Here is a 17,664-nt window from a genome sequence, read left to right as displayed (position 1 = left end):
ATGTTGCCATTGTTGTGCCCCTAGGCAAGGACCTTAACCTGAAGAGCTTAGACTGTAAGTCATTTTGGTACATTTGGCACACTTACTGTTGTGCCTGAAGGTAGCTGTAGCCTAGCGGGCAAGGTACTGGACTAGTAATCAGAAGGTCGCTGGTTCAACTGCCAGATTGCTGCTGTTGGGCCCTTGAGCAAGGTCATTAACCCTCAATTGCTCAGACTGTATAGTGTCACAGTGCTGTAAGTTGCTTTGTAAATGTAAATGAATAAATCAATCGATCCATTTAGGGCAGTGGTAGCCTAGTGGTTAAGGTACTGGACTAGTAATCAAAAGGTCAGTGGTTCAAGCCCCACTACTGCCAGGCTGTCACTGTTGGGCCCTTCAGCAAGGCCCTTAACCTGCAATTGCTTAGACAGTGCACTGTCACATACTGTAAGTCGCTTTGGATAAAAAGCATCTGCTAAATGCAGATAATGTGAATGTAAAACATTAGGACCACGCCTCTAATATGCTGTCAAAATAGCCCAGACTCAGACAGGCCAACTGAAGGTTGCCAGTTTAAGCCCCACCATTGCACAGGCTTGAAAGCTGAGCAGGGCCCTTAACCCAAGCCCAACCCAAAAAAGCATCTGCTAAGTACACTTACAGTCGTGTCTGAGGACAATACATGCAACTGAGGGTTGAGGACCTTGCTCAGGGGCCCAACATTGGCAACTTGGTGGTGGGTTTGACCCAGCAACCTTCTGATCACTAGTTCAGTACTCTAGGCTACACTAGGCTAATTGAACACAGTTTTGTCTACTGTCCCAACTTTAAAATTCGGCTCGTACCACTTCACACGACTTTGTACATTTGAAGTGCCCGGTGCGGCCGTACCTTCCTGCTCTGACTCTGTTGCAGTACGACGGGGATGGCATACTGCAGAGCATCCTTTCCTCCGTACTGGAATAATAGAAATAGAACAATATAACAATACTGTTGTACGATCTGATACAACACAGGTTATAGAGACATTTCGACCACAGACACACAACATGATGCAAACTGAGCGTGCAGGTAATGTTTACACAGCTCTGTACTGTACCAGTCCTATGTTTGTTCTTCCTATCAGCTGAACGCCGTACAGGAGCCTGTTCACAGGATACAGCAGATAAAGTTTATTAACGTTCATAAGTACTCCTCAGTTAAGCTCTGTAATGTGAATATGTACACTGAATGACCAAAAGTATGTGGACACCTGACTTGAGCTTGTTGGACCACTGGGTATTAATATCAAGACTCTACTCTTATGTGTAGGTGAATATTTGTGTCTTTTATGATTAAGAAGTACATTAGGGTTGTGGTCAGGGTTCTGTTCAGGCCGGACCTTGCTTTATAAACATGGGCACAGTCATACTGGAACATTAAACCACCTTCAACAAACTGCAACCCAAAGTGGGACGGGTAGAAACAATCTGTAGTCGCAATCTGTATGGCTAAAACATTTGATGCCAACTGACCAAGAAGGCGTGTCCACATACTTTAGGCTATACTGCGTACCTATAACGGATGTACTCACCGCCCTTCTTTGAGGCACTGGCTGTGGTTTTGCCCTGAGGGTTTTGGCCGTGTTGAGCCGAACTCCAGTGAGGGATTTTCCTGTTTGAGCCGGCGTAACAGTGGCAATAGGGGCCGATACGCAGCTCCGTCCTCGGCTCTCCAGCGCAGCAGGCGTAGGAACAGAGGCCGACCTTTCAGCCTGGACAACACCACACTTGCCTTTCACCCAACACAATGATAGTAATGATTAATACACATCTCATATGCATTGTGCATCTATCTATCTGTCTATCTATCTATCTGTATCTATATATCCTGTCTGTCTGTCTGTCTGTCTGTCTGTCTGTCTATCTATCTGTCTATCTGTCTATATATCTGTCTGTCTATCTATATATCATGTTTATACGTCTATCTATATATACTGTCTATCTATCTGTCTGTCTGTCTGTGTATCTATCTATCTATCGGTCTGTCTGTCTATATATCCTGTCTATCTATGTTTCTATCTATCTATCTGTCTGACTGTCTGTCTGTCTATATCCATATATCCTGTGTGTCTATCTATCTGCCTGTCTGTCTGTCTATATCTATATATCTTGTCGGTCTATCTGTCTGTCTATCTATCTGTCTGTCTGTCTGTCTATATCTATCTACCTGTCTATCTATCTATATATCCTGTCTATATGTCTATCTATATATCCTGTCTATCTATCTGTCTATCTATCTGTCGGTCTGTCTGTGTATCTATCTGTCTGTCTATATATCCTGTCTATCTATGTTTCTATCTATCTATCTGTCTGACTGTCTGTCTGTCTATATCCATATATCCTGTCTGTCTATCTATGTCTGTCTGTTTATATCTATATACCTTGTCTGTTTATCTATCTATCTATCTATCTATCTATATATATATATATATCCTGTCTGTCTGTCTGTCTATCTATCTATCTATCTATCTATCTATCTATCTATCTATCTATCTATCTATCTGTTTGTCTATCTATATATCCTGTCTATCTATCTATCTATCTGTCTGTCTGTCTGTCTGTCTATCTATCTATCTATCTATCTATCTATCTATCTATCTATCTATCTATCTATCTATCTACCTATCTATCTATCTATCTATCTATCTATCTATCTGTTTGTCTATCTATATATCCTGTCTGTCTGTCTGTCTGTCTGTCTGTCTATCTATCTATCTATCTATCTATCTATCTATCTGTTTGTCTATCTATATATCCTGTCTGTCTGTCTGTCTGTCTGTCTGTCTGTCTGTCTATCTATCTATCTATCTACCTATCTACCTATCTATCTATCTATCTATCTATCTATCTATCTATCTAGGCACTCAAGGGAATTGAGTATATCCAAGTAAATCCCAGCATCAGGCATTACTTCTAACAGTTTGAGAGTTTGCATTCATTATTAGTAATCCAGACTGACCAGACCTGCCCATTGCTGGAATTCCTCAGCGATACGCCATTAATTTCATCGATGATATCACCGGGCTCCGCAAACATGTCCGCCTGAGCCTGTCCACCTGGGAGCAGCTCCACCACGAACACCCGCCTGTCCAGATACCTGAGAAAGAGAGACAAACAAATACCGCTATACCAGGACATACTGTAGTACCTGATCATGTGTATGTAAGCGTAACCTTAGCAGGTCTTGGTTCCAGTGTGATACTATATATAACTGTTTTACAAGAAAAACCAAGACAGTGTGGCCAAAAGTATGTGGACAACTAATCATAAGCACTATAAATATGGTGCCTATATACATAGAAATATGGAGTTGGGTTTCCCTTTTGTGGCTATAACAGTCTCTACTCCTCTAGGAAGGCTTTCCACATGTGCCCATTCAGTTGAAAGAGCATTTTTAAGGTCAGGCACTTAAGTTAGACGACTAGGCCTGGCTCAGAATTAATCATGGGTCTGTACAGGCAGGTCACTCCAACTCTAAATCTATCAAACCACATCAGCATTGGCCTTTATATTATTTAATTGATTTTACTCACCTGGTAGCAATAAAAATGGCTGAAATTCCTAAAATAATTAGGTGTGTCTACATTATTTTGGCCATATAAGATGTCATGTATGTAAAGTTTTAGTAACACACAGCTGTAATATGCTAACCTGAGGACGATCCCCAACTCTCGACACGGCACGACCTCATAGGTGTCGCACACCTAAAACACACGAGCAGGCTTTCATCATGCAGTGTAACATGCGTACGATGCTGGTTATGATGTCATGATGCTTTAAACGTACCGGAAGCAGCCAACTCTCATCCAGAAAGCTGCAGTTCTGAAGATAAAATGAGGACATTAGACATAAAAGAATGTTCCTTTCCTTCCTGTTCATCTAAAGCACATGGTACGGATGGTATGCTGATTGCCAGATGCCACTGTTGGGCCCCTGAGCGAGTAGACTTTTACATCTATTTAGCAGATGCTTTTAACCAAAGCATCGTACATTTGTTACCTAAGTGCAAGTGAAGGTTAAGGGTCTTGCTCAGGTACCCAACAGCAGCATCTGGCAATTTTCCAAGACAATTAAAGACAAGAGCCCCAAGACATTGTTGGGCCCCTGAGCGAGGCCCTTAGCCTTCAATTACTTACACTGTATTCAGTAACAAGTAAAAGTCGCTTTGGATAAAAGCATCTGCCAAATGCCGTAAATGTCAAAGCCTCTTAAGGTCAAAATTGCCAAGTGCCACTGTTGGGCCCCTGAGTGAGGCCCTTGTAGTCAGTAACAACTGGAGGTTGCTTTGGATAAAAGTGTCCGCTAAACGCCATTATCGTAAAAGTCTCACAAGGCCAAAATTCCACGGATTTACTTCTTGGAAAATTGCCAGATGCCACTATTGGGCCCCTGAATGAGGCCCTTAGCCTTCAGTTGCTTGCACTGTATTCAATAACAATCGTGGGTCATTTTGGATAAAAGCGTCTGCTAAATGCCGTAAATGTCAACGTCTCTTAAGGCCAAACATGGGCAAAATACTTCTTGAAAAATTGCCAAGTGCCACTGTTGGGCCTCTGAGCAAGTGCACAAGGGAATTGAGTATATCCAAGTTGGGATCGTGTGAAAAAAAAAAGAAAAATAACGATGCAATTCATCTACTACGAAATAAATAAAGGACATATTAAAGAAAAAAAAGTACAAGACCATAATAAGCGCAAATTCTTCTATTCATTTGAACTATAAGAGGCCGATTTTTATCTTGAATTTCTTGAATGTCAGACCATCAGTGGTTTCCTTCTCACTACACTATAATTCCTATTTTTGGGAATTCCCCTGAACACTGACCTTATCTAAGACTAAAGACGTCTGCTGTGCTTTTTACAGATGTTTTTGGATGATTTGTATGTAATTAATGAAACACCAGGAGTAGATACGTACCTCTATGTTCAGCTTGAATTCCATATCAGACAGAACCATACAGAGAGAGACAAACGGCTCTGAAAGAAGAAAATCATACACAATACAATACTAACTCATATCTCGTCACGCCTCATATAAATAAGTAAGGTTTAGTAATCGCTTACCCATTAATTCCTCATTCCTCAGTACAGAAATGTCAGGACTGTACCACTGCAACAGGTTTTCAGAAGAAGAAGAATAAAGGAATGTCATATGTACATATACAGTTTACAGTACTATGAAATTCTGCTTGTTTGGAAGCTGGGGTCAGAGCCCAGGGTCAGCCATTGTACGGCCCCCTGGAGCAGACAGGGTTAAGGGCCTTGCTCAAGGGCCCAACAGAAGGATCCTGGATTTGAACCGACGATCTTTCAACTGATAGCACAAAGCTCTGCCCACTAGGCTACCATTCATTCACTCATTTTCTTACCTGCTTATCCAATCAGGGTCGTGGTGGGGTGCTGGAGCCTATCCCAGCTTTTCAGTGGCCGCAAGGCACACAGTAACACCCTGGATGGGACACCAGTCCATCACAGGGCAGACACACACATACACACATCCATTCACTTACAGGGCAATTCAGTGTCTCCAATTAACCTGACTGCATGTTTTTGGATTGTGGGAGGAAACCGGAGCTCCCGGAGGAAACCCACGCAGACACGGGGAGAACATGCAAACTCCGCACAGAATGGACCCGGACCGCCCCACCTGGGGCTCGAACCCAGGACTTTCTTGCTGTGAGGCGACAGTGCTACCCACTAAGCCACCGTGCCGCTTTTTAAATACATAATCAAAATTGTAAGCTGGAACTGTGGCCAGAGTAACAGAACTGACTAAACATGTCATATTATTATTTATTTAATCTGTGCAGTTAAAACGAATGCATCTGTGCAATCACAATCCTGCGGCGCTATGGTCCTCCCTCAAACAAGCCCAAAACCAATCCTGATTACATACCAGACAGCCAGAACGAAATATAAAATTAATAAATAATCCTAATATATAATAAGTAATATAACTAACCTCCATGATTCTGTCTGTATGCAGCATGTGCTTGACTACATTTCCCAGAGTTCTCCTGGTCAGCATTAGTCTCATGAAGTAGCGTCCTCGCCCCTGATCGCTGAGAAGTTTGGGGCACGGTGTGGTCCTCTGTACTGCTAAAGAGATCGCACCCAGGCTTCAATCAAAGAAAAAAAAACAGAGAACCACAATAGAGTGTTCATTAGAACTGCTTTCATTTAACTGCTTATTAATCATGAATGGAAGTGATGGCCTAAGGGCATGAGGGAAGTGAGTAAATCGTAGTTGGGACAGTGTGAAAAAGAAAAGTTAATCTACTAAAATGCATTGACAGATTAAAGGAAAAACTTGTGACGTCATAATAAGTACAAAGTCTTCTATTCAGATGAACTATAAAAGATAATTATTAAATGCTGAGATGATTTTTGACTATATACAATATATATAATATGTATGATGTATACACAATAGTGTGAAAAAGCTTTTGCCCCCCTATAATTAGAGATGTAACGATGCACCACAAGACAGTTAAAAATCGATTCACATGTGTAACGATTCAAATCGGTTTACATGTAGAATGAATCAATATTCACTTTAAACAGCAGACGCTGGCGCTATTCACCTCGCCTGGTTGACATCACTACAGGGTTGCCAGGTTCGGAATTTTCCAGCCAACTTTTTTATATGAGGATACTTTCTTTATTTGTATTATTCATTTATTTATTTAATGTGGGATTTATTTCATTTCAGTTTTTTTTTACACAAAAAGGGAAACGTGCAGCATTGTTTTGCATAGATTGTACCTACCTCAGAAATAAAAGGGCATTAATTATTTAGATAAGCACAAAAGCAGTATTTTATTTTATTTTATTTTTTTAAGAGAAATAATAAAAGGAAATTTTGTCATAATTTGTCTTCAATTTAATTTTGCTTAAAAAATCTGGAAAAAATCGTATCATGAACCCAGTATCGTGAATCGCATCGCATCGTGGGTAGAGTGTATCATTACATCCCTACTTATAATTGCTTCTGTCATTGGTTCTGTTATACTTAAACACTGAATGATTTCAGATTATTACAGTGTAATCTGTAATAAAACTGTAATAAAAGCATTTGTCTTCATCTCGCCCTGTCCTGAACATCCTCTTCTGTCCCTGAACCTTTTTGGCTAAGCCCTTAGTAAATTGTTGGTAGGTTGGGCACCTCTAAATAGATCTATTCCTTATTAAGGTGAGTGGTTAGCAGTTGCCTTAAGCAGCCAGCAGGTGTAACATCCGGTTTTGTCTCCCTCAGACACGGCTAATTGTGTCCATAGTGAGTTTAAGTGGACTAGCCTAACAGACAGATGCACCTCCCCAGTTCCCTTAGTTAATATTGAAAAATAAAAATAATAAAATGATGTAAGACTGACCTGCCACATGTATCGTGGTGCAGTAACTGCTCAAAACAACACCAGTAGTCTCTGTGTTTCAAACTCAGTACTGGCTCTGCAAACAGAAAACCAGACATGTATTAACAAACAATAACATGTATTAATGTATTTACTATATACATCATGTTCAAAGTTTTTGCTGTTGAATGAATGGTGTAAATAGTGTGTATTAGATGAAGTATGTGATGATAACTTGGACATGGGTGGTGTGCTCACGTTGCAGTCCTTTGCGCAGTATGAGCTCCAGTAGCTCACAGCATGATGTCAGGTGAGGACTCGAGTCAGTCACTGGACCATCGGTTTGCAGATTCACAATACACACTGTATACAAAACAGAGTCATGCAGGAGAATTATATACATCATTTATGTTCTGTTCTTTTTAATGTGATTGAATGATTATTTTAAAATACTGATGAAATGGAGATTTTACTTGCTGATATATTAGAATTGCATGTCATCTTTTATTTAAATTTATTTTAATTAAATAGAAAGTACTTTGTTTTTACATGTAAACCACCTAAAAACTTAAAACAAAAAATTAAAATTGTTATTATTGTGATGAATAGTTGCAGTGTTGTATATTTGCAGATAACAATTTAGTTATTAATAATAATAATAGTATCAATAAAAGTATGATTATTTATTTAACTATTTAGTATTTTAAGCAGTTAGCGATAGATAGCTTGGAGTGTACAAAGACTTGTTGGAAAATAATACAAATATTAATAATAATAATAATAAAATATAACAATAATAATAATAATAATAAATGTACAATTATTAATAATAATAATTATTAATAGTATTAATAAAAGTATGATTATTTATTTAACTATTTAGTATTTTAAGCAGTTGATGGTTTGGGGTGTACATAGACTTGTTGGAAAATAATTAAAATAATAATAATAATAATAATAATAATATAACAATAATAATAACAGTAAATATTTTCTTATAAATAATTAATAATAATAATAATAAAATATAACAATAATAATGACTACATATTTTCTTATAAATAATTATTAATAATAATAATAATAATAATAATAATAAAATATAACAATCATAATAACTGTACATATTTCCTTATAAATAATTATTAATAATAATAATAATAATAATAATAACAACTGTGAAATAACTGTAAAAAAGTATGATTAGTTATTAATTTAGTATTTTAAGCAGTTGATGGTTTGGGGTGTACATATAATAATAATCAATAATTAATTAATAATAATAATAAAAATAACTGTACAATTATTATCAATAATATTAATTAATAGTATAATATATATACATATATATATATATATATATATATATATATATATATATATATATATATATATATATGAGTGTACATTTGTTATTATTATTATTATTATTTTATTATTATTATTATACACGACACTGGTTCAGGTTGACTGTTGACTTAGTTAACTGACTGGTTCTTGAACTGGTTTAAGATTAAATATTGCCAGTAAGTTGAATTGTGAATTGTTAATGTGATTATTATTTACATTTGAGCAAACTGTCCTGCTTATGAAACTCGTCAGTGGAGACAGTTCGAACCCTAAATGTCACATTAATCCCAACAACAAAACATCACACAGTAATCATAATAAAACAGTGTTTTACCATGATGATAATGTGGTGCCATATCTGAGGTTTAATCTGTATTTTTTAATATGTATATCACCCAGGAATGTGTGAGGATGAGATCTGAAGTGTAATCTGTATTTTTGAATATACTGTATATATATCACCCAGGAATGTGTGAGGATGAGATCTGAAGTGTAATCTGTATTTTTGAATATATATATATCACCCAGGAATGTGTGAGGATGAGATCTTACCTTTCAGGGTCTCGATGAGCGGCTCTTTGCTCGGCATTTCTGCTCATTTACGCGTTTTCAGTAACGCTGTTGGAACCAAACCCTGAACGCACAAGTACACATTTCCGCAAACGCGCTGCGTGTGTAAACACAACCACAATTTCATCCAGAAATCACTCAGATATAAAGAGTTACATACAGAGGAGTAACAGCAGCTTCTTCTAAGTCTGCTCTGGCTCGATTGAACCCTGATTAAACGCGTATTCATGCGTAAAAGAGGTTATAATGATGCATTAGCCGGATTATCCGCACCTAGTTTGGCGTCAACAAACCCTTCTATCAACAACATGCCTGAATGGCGACATCTGGTGGTTATAATGGATTTGACAAGCAAGAAAAATCATCTGTTAATTTTTTATTTTATTATTTATTAGGATTTTAACGTCATTTACAGGCTTAAATTGGTTACATTCATGACACGACAGGTAGTTAGTTACTCGACAGGCAGTAATTCACCTCACTTACACGTCTTTAGACTGTGGAAGGAAACTCACACAGACACGGGGAGAACATGCAAACTCCACACAGAAAGGACCCAGACCACCCACCTGTGGATCGAACCCAGGATCATCTTGCTGTGAGGTGACAGTGCTACCCACTGAGCCACCGTGCCACCCCATTTGTTAATACAGCCCTGTGATTAATTTGATGTGGACCATGAAGTTCAGGTCAGTGAGTTCCTAATGTAATACAGACCAGATGTGTGCCACCTCTGGAGAGGGCATAAGGCAAGAAAGGGGCAAATGTCTGGATGGAACCGGATAAATAATTGGAGCTGAATTCATGCTGAAGTGCCGCTGATGGCACTGGCATCTATTAGACATGACAGGCTGTGGCTGAATGAAGGGGGCTGGCTGAAGCCCTGTGATGGATCTCATTTGGACCATAAAGTTCAGGTCAGTGAGTTTCTACAGTGATAAAGACCAGATGTGTGCCACCTCTGGAGAGGGCATAAGGCAAGACAGGGACGAATGTCTGGATGGAACCAGATCAATAATTCAAGCTGGATTCATACTGAAGTGTGCTAATGGCACTGACATCTATTAGGGTTCTAATCTCAGCAGTGCTATCAGCCAGCCGGGCGTCTACAAAGACACGACAGGGTATGGCTGAGGAGTGGGGTCTGGCTAAAGCCCTGTTATGGATTGATGCCCTGTCCAGGGTATTCCTGCCTTACACACAGTGTCTTCTGATGGAACCAGAACTGCTGTGACCTTGACCAGGATAAAGTGGTTGAAAAATGAATTCATACAACACAAGTTCTTTAAGAATGAATCAAACTTGGCAAACCATTTCTTAATGGACTTTACTTTGTTCAGTCACTATTAAAGTGGCCTTGCTTTCCTCAGACACGCCTAATTGACCCAGCCAGGCCGCTGGTACCAAACACTGTCACTTGGGAGGTCAAGGGAACTTGATTATGAGCTCTGTTATGGCTGTATGTTTGATTCTGTGCACTTTGCAGTAGATGTTTATCTAAACCTGGTCGGAACAGAATGTCCTCAAACAAACTAGTAGAAAGGACACCGAGAGACATTGTTTCAATTATTCTCGTATAAAAAAATAAACAAGGAGTCTCGGTACTAACCGGGAGCGTAATCGACCCTCCTGCTCCCTCCGTCACGGCTGATTTGGACTGTTACGTTCAGGCCGCTGTGTTCTCTCTCTGATAGAAACCAGATACATGCCACCTGCTATGAATGCATTAGGTAAACCAGAAAGAGTCACAATGGACCAATATTTAAGAAAAATATATATAACAAATAGCTGATAGTTTTACAAGAAAACAACTTTACTTACAAGATTTCGGAGTGTAACTGTACACCGATCAGCCATAACATTAAAACCACCTCCTTGTTTCTACACTCACTGTCCATTTTATCAGCTCCACTTACCATATAGAAGCACTTTGTAGTTCTACAATTACTGACTGTAGTCCATCTGTTGCTCTACATGCTTTGCTAGTATCCAGCTAACAGCGCCCCGTGGGCAGCGCCCTGTGACCACTGATGAAGGTCTAGAAGATCACCGACTCAAACAGCAGCAATAAATGAGTGATCGTCTCTGACTTTACATCTACAAGGTGGACCAACTACGTAGGTAGGAGTGTCTAATAGAGTGGATAGTGAGTGGACACGGTGTTGAAAAACTCCAGCAGTGCTGCTGTGTCTGATCCACTCATACCAGCACAACACACACTAACACACCACCACCACCATGTCAGTGTCACTGCAGTGCTGAGAATGATCCACCACCCAAATAATACCTGCTCTGTGGTGGTCCTGTGGGGGTCCTGGCCATTGAAGAACAGCATAAAAGGGGGCTAACAAAGCATGCAGAGAAACAGATGGACTACAGTCAGTAATTGTAGAAATACAAAGAGCTTCTATATGGTAAGTGGAGCTAAAATGATAAATGGACAGTGAGTGTAGAAGCAAGGAGGTGGTTTTAATGTTATGGCTGATCGGTGTATGTATAATATGTCACAACGCTCTTATTCACACTCACGTTCACACATCTGCATCAATAAGATTCCCACATATAGAAAGGAGTTTTATTTAGAGTGATACAGCTATTTTAAGCAGAGCAGAGAACATAAGGGTTAATAGGTGAACTCAGGTGGCCTGATGGAACTAATAGTGAGGTACCTGGAAGCACATTAACTCAGAAAAACACCAGCAGTGTGGACAGAGCACACAGAAACATCTGCTCTCTGTACTGAGCCTGACCAACCCACCCAATACAGTCACATTTTAGTGATTCACACAGACGTGCGGCCATCATGAGAAGTAAAAAACAAATAATAATAAAATAAAATGCTGGAAATGTCATTTCTGTATGAATACAGTCCTTCAAATTTGTATTCGTGTCTTTAGCTGCTTTAGACTTTGACATCTTGGACGTTTTGTCGAACCGTAATTAGATAAACCTAATCTATATATTGTTTATGCATGTTCTCCCCTTTTTCTCCCTTTTAGCGTGTCCAATTGCCAGATTGTGCCACACTTCCTTTCCACCAATGCCTATCCCCGCTCTGATTGAGGAGAACGAAGCTAACCCACGCCCCCTCCGACACGTGGGCAGCAGCCGTATGCATCTTGTCACCTACACTTTGACGAGTGCAATGTGGATCAGCACTGTGTATAGAGAGACACACCCTGACTCACTCTTTTCTGCCATCAGTCAGCCAGCAGAGGTCGTAATTGCATTAGTTATGAGAGAGAGAGAGACCCGATCCGGCTTAATATCCCACCCCTATATGAACAACAGGCCAATCGTCGTTCATGTGGATGCTCAGCCCAGCCGGCAGGCAGAGCAGAGACTCAATACGATAATCAGTATTCGAGATCCCAGCTCTGGTGTTCAGCGTGTGTTTTTACACAGATTATTTTCATGTTTTACCACCGCTTTATCTTGGTCAGGTTTCCCTGGAATCACTGGGCGTAATGTGGTAACACACCCCGGACAGGACGCCCGACCAGCTGATAGCACCACTAGTGAGTCAAACTCTGGATTCCAGCAATAGTGGGCTAGTGTAATTCACCGCTGCGTCACCCAAACACCCTCAGCTGATTGTTCTTTAAGTTGAAGTGTGGACTGAGCAATCGACTAAACATATTTAAAACATTTTAGCAATAAACAGCAATAAAAAGTCTTGAATCTTTTAAACATTTCCCCTTTTTCTTGCCATGTTCTCTTTAAGTGACATTAAAGGTCATAAAAGCACTCGCCACCATCTTCCTTCCATCCTTGTTAAGGAATCGAGCTCTTCCAGATCCGTCGCTCTGATTGGATCCATCGCTGGACGCGACCTCCACCAAACTCATGGCCTGCGCCTGCGGAGCCGCGTTCACCTTATTGACCAGTCGCTTCTGAGTTTTGCACCCGAACACCTTCCAAAAACCTTTACGGAAGTGCTTGGACACTAGCGCGTACACTATCGGGTTGAGGCAGGAGTTGGCGTACGCCACCAGATGAGAGAGTATTCGTAGAACGTAGGTGGCACGATTGAGGGGGAAATGACCGAACCACATGTACAAGATGACCAGGTGGTGCGGCAGCCAGCAGAGGCAAAACAGAACCGCCACGATCACAATCATCTTGGTCACCCGGCGCTTGGCGTGCCGACACTCCCAGGCGTCCTGCATGGGGTCCACGCTGGTCCACAGGTAGCGGATGGTCCTCCCGTACGTCAGACAGAGGACCAGAACGGGGATTAAGTAGCCGAAAACGAAAGTGCAGACGTCCATGGCTCGGCGGTGCTGGATGTCCCAGGCGGGGACGCACACTGTGGTGTGATTTAGCTCCATCTGCTGGTAGTAGCTCAGGTAAGGGCCGGAGAACGCCAGCGAGAGACCCCACACCACACAGATGGAGGTGAGGGTGTTACGTGGGGTTCGCAGTTCTCTGGCATGCAGGGGGTAGCAGATGGCTAAATATCTGTGATGAAGAAGTCAAAATATATTGATTTAGTTACAGGGTTTAGCATAATAATACAGTAATAATACAGTAATAATGCATATTATGGTAAGATTTCTGTAGCTTTTCTGCAGATAAAGTATTCATACCCTGTTTTTACATAAATAAATTTGTATGTGTGTATGGTATATTAAAGTGTAGTGTGGTATAGTTTAGTACAGTGCAGTGTTGTGTAGTTTAGTGTAGTATAGTATAGTGTGGTAGAGTATAGTAAAAGTATAGTATAACGTAGTATAGTGTAGTGCGGTATAGTATAATACAGTGTAGTGTAGTACAGTATAGTGTAGTATAGTATAATGTAATATAGTATAGTTTACTGTGGTAGAGTATAGTATAGTAAAGTGTAGTGTGGTATAGTATAGTACAGTGTAGTATAGTATAATGTAGTATAGTATAGTGTAGTACAAAATAGTGTAGTATAGTGTAGTGTAGTATAATGCAATATAGTATAGTGTAGTGTGGTATAGTAAAGTATAGTAAAAGTGTAGTATAATATAGTATAGTATAGTACAATACAGTATAGTGTAGTGTGGTAGAGTATAGTATAGTAAGGTGTAGTGTGGTATAGTGTAGTACAATGTAGTATAGTGTAGTACAGTATAGTGTAGTGTAATATAGTGTAGTATAGTGTAGTACAGAATAATGTAGAATAGTACAGTGCAGTATACAGAATAGTGTAATATAGTACAGTGTAGTGTAGTATAGTGTAGTACAGTATAGTGTAGTGTAATATAATATAGTGTAGTATAGTGTAGTACAGAATAATGTAGTATAGTACAGTGTAGTATAGTGTAGTACAGAATAGTGTAATATAGTACAGTGTAGTGTAGTATAGTGTAGTACAGTATAGTGTAGTGTAATATAATATAGTGTAGTATAGTGTAGTACAGAATAATGTAGTATAGTACAGTGTAGTATAGTGTAGTACAGAATAGTGTAATATAGTACAGTGTAGTGTAGTATAGTGTAGTACAGTATAGTGTAGTGTAATATAATATAGTGTTGTGTAGTATAGTACAGAATAATGTAGTATAGTACAGTGTAGTATAGTGTAGTACAGAATAGTGTAGTGTAATATAATATAGTGTAGTATAGTGTAGTACAGAATAATGTAGTATAGTACAGTGTAGTATAGTGTAGTACAGAATAGTGTAATATAGTACAGTGTAGTGTAGTACAGTATAGTGTAGTGTAATATAATATAGTGTAGTATAGTGTAGTACAGAATAATGTAGTATAGTACAGTGTAGTATAGTGTAGTACAGAATAGTGTAATATAGTACAGTGTAGTGTAGTATAGTGTAGTACAGAATAGTGTAGTATAGTGTACTGTGGTAGAGTGTAGTAAAGTGTAGTGTAGTGTAGTACAGAATAGTGTACAGTAGTATAATGTAGTATAATATAGTGTAGTGTAGTATAATGTAGTATAGTGTAGTGTAGTACAGAATAGTGTAGTATAATGTAGTATAATATAGTGTAGTGTAGTATAATGTAGTATAGTGTAGTATATTGTAGTGTAGTATAATGTACAGTAGTATAGTGTAGTACAGTGTAGTATAGTATAGTACAGTACAGTGTAGTGTAGTACAGAATAGTGTAGTATAATGTAGTGTAGTACAGTGCAGTGTAGTGATGTACAGTATAGTGTAGTATAGGGTAGTGTGGTAGAATATAGTATATTATAGTTCAGTACAGTATTGTGTAGTATAGTATACTAGGCACATTTTCCAGTGAGTTTAGTAGGGCCCTATTCAAAAGGTACAGCATTATATAAAATATCACGTTATGTCACTTATCATAGTCATTAATTACAGAACAAAACAATGATAAATGACTGCTTTCTCGTGCTGTCCTAACGTTTTTGAAACAGAGGTTTGTAATAAAACGTTGAACTGTATTTACTGTGAACTTTATTACAGTCGGTTGTGTGTAATGAAGCGATGACGTACCTGTCCAGTGAAACAGCTGTAAGAGTAAAGACGCTGGCATACATGGTCAGGTAGATGATAAAGTGCACGACCTTACATACGATGGTTCCGAACACCCACTCGTCCATGGTGTAGATGGTGGCCTGGAGAGGCACGCAGAACCAGATGAAGCAGAGATCAGCCAGACCCAGGTTCAGAATAAACATGTTGGTGGTCTTGGTGTTCATCTGGCCGTTGCGGAGCAGAACAGCGAGCACCAGGCAGTTTCCTACGGTGCCAAGCAGAAAAATAAGAGCGAATACTGAAGAGATGATGGCGGACTCAACCCTCCTGTTGGTGGAGAACTGAACCTGCTGTGATGTGTTCATGGTGCTGGTGGATCTTACACCGAGTCTCAGAGCTTCACGTCATTCGCTCGGCTTGCTGAAGTGATCAGGAAATGCTGAATGAGACTTAAGTGAAGGGACATCTCTCCCCTACACCTCAGAGCATCACACACCTCACACACACACCTCACACACACACACCTCACACACACCACACACACTTTTCCAGCTGTGAAAGTCTCCTCCCATTCACTGAGTACATGTAAGCTTAACACTGGACAGATACAGTACATCTGAGAGTACATGAATTTAGGGCTGTAGATCTCAACTATGCATGGTTATACAGGTACACAGTTCTCTGCAGTGCTGAATAGTTTATTTGTAATGTTCTTCTATATCACTGCTTGTCACGCTTCCTGTGTCAGTAATAAACAAGTCAGAAAACAGAATGTGGCCTTTAAAGTAAAATGAAATTGCACAACGTGTTACTGTTAATAACTGATTTTTATTACAAATATCCTACACATGTGGTAGTGTAGTATATTTTAGTATAGTACAGTGTAGTATAGTATAGCATAATATAGTGTATTGTAGTATTGTATAGTATAGCATAATATAGTGTATTGTAGTATTGTATAGTACAGTGTAGTGCAGTATAGTATAGTATAGTATAGTATAGTATAGTATAGTATAGTATAGTATAGCATAATATAGTGTAGTGTAGTATAGTGTAGTATAGCAAAATATAGTGTATTGTAGTATAGTATAGTACAGTACAGTGTAGTGCAGTGTAGTATAGTACAGTGTAGTGTAGTATAATATAGTGTAGTATAGTACAGCATAGTATAGTACAGTGTATTATAGTAGAATATTGATATGGGAAATATTATAGTATAGTTTAGTATAGTATAGCGTAGTACGTCGTAGCGTAGTGTAGTGTAGTATAGTATAGTAGAATATTGATTTGGAAAATATCCTCAGCATGTAGTATAGTACAGTATAGTGTAGTATAGTATAGTGTAGTATAGTATAACGTAGTATGTTGGAGTGTTGTAGTGTGTTCTGTCCACTTTCTCCATTGTAGGCTGAGGGTGTTTCTGTTATTTTGACCACCACTGTTGACCATATCACACACGTTTCAGATCAAACAGCTCAGAACATCAGCCTACATGTTCATGTCAGCAGCTTTATTTTGATGACCAGAAGTTGGACTTTTGTGGGCTTAACCTTTGACCCTGTGTTTCTCACATCCCTGTGCCCATCTGCTACCCCTACTGAGTCACGATTTTCCACTACAACGTTCAGTCAAGCAGCCAAGAACGCATTTATCCACACACACTCCAACAAAACCGATTTAAAGGCTTATTTTTATATCCTCTCTGGGAAGACGGGACAGTCCAGTCCCTTTGTGTACCCGTCTCTGTGCAGATTCTGTAGAGTGGGGCAGTGAAACCAGCAGCAGCTGGGCAGAGTGATGGGAACTATTGTGTGAACAGGAAGGGAACAGAAATAGTTTTTTCCATTGAAGGTTTCTGAGCACAGGTCTTAAAAACCAAATAACTAACAATAACTAACCATTTAATGCTCAAAAGCTTCAATTTAAATTAAGTTAACTT

The 17,664-nt window shown here is 39.2% G+C and overlaps 2 protein-coding genes across 3 annotated transcripts in view; both read right to left on the bottom strand.

Moving 5' to 3' along the window:
* si:ch211-250n8.1 (uncharacterized) overlaps positions 1 to 9,557 on the bottom strand; it is an 11,429-nt gene extending 1,872 nt beyond the window's left edge. The window contains exons 1-12 of one of the 2 annotated variants that reach the window (XM_063003545.1): positions 9,277 to 9,557; positions 7,633 to 7,737; positions 7,396 to 7,471; positions 5,985 to 6,141; positions 5,087 to 5,132; positions 4,941 to 4,999; positions 3,810 to 3,845; positions 3,675 to 3,727; positions 2,988 to 3,120; positions 1,556 to 1,755; positions 1,082 to 1,127; positions 874 to 939 (exon numbers count right to left, since the gene is read on the bottom strand). In XM_063003545.1, coding sequence (XP_062859615.1) covers positions 874 to 939; positions 1,082 to 1,127; positions 1,556 to 1,755; positions 2,988 to 3,120; positions 3,675 to 3,727; positions 3,810 to 3,845; positions 4,941 to 4,999; positions 5,087 to 5,132; positions 5,985 to 6,141; positions 7,396 to 7,471; positions 7,633 to 7,737; positions 9,277 to 9,313 — 1,014 coding nt within the window. In that variant the 5' untranslated portion in view covers positions 9,314 to 9,557. Of the gene's footprint in view, positions 1 to 873; positions 940 to 1,064; positions 1,128 to 1,555; positions 1,756 to 2,987; positions 3,121 to 3,674; positions 3,728 to 3,809; positions 3,846 to 4,940; positions 5,000 to 5,086; positions 5,133 to 5,984; positions 6,142 to 7,395; positions 7,472 to 7,632; positions 7,738 to 9,276 lie in introns of both variants that reach the window. The other variant, XM_063003546.1, reaches the window with a different exon arrangement.
* Positions 9,558 to 13,013: 3,456 nt separating this feature from the next.
* LOC134321718 (galanin receptor 2a) lies at positions 13,014 to 16,090 on the bottom strand. Its single transcript, XM_063003544.1, has 2 exons — positions 15,744 to 16,090; positions 13,014 to 13,755 (listed from the first exon to the last, which is right to left on the bottom strand). The coding sequence occupies exons 1-2, from the start codon at positions 16,088 to 16,090 to the stop codon at positions 13,014 to 13,016; spliced, it is 1,089 nt and encodes a 362-aa protein (XP_062859614.1).
* Positions 16,091 to 17,664: the final 1,574 nt, after the last annotated feature.

This window comes from Trichomycterus rosablanca, chromosome 10 (assembly GCF_030014385.1).
Source record: "Trichomycterus rosablanca isolate fTriRos1 chromosome 10, fTriRos1.hap1, whole genome shotgun sequence".
NCBI classification, from domain to species: Eukaryota; Metazoa; Chordata; class Actinopteri; order Siluriformes; family Trichomycteridae; genus Trichomycterus; species Trichomycterus rosablanca.
The sequence above is the reverse complement of the archived record's forward strand: the minus strand, read 5'-3'. Positions and strand labels throughout refer to the sequence as shown.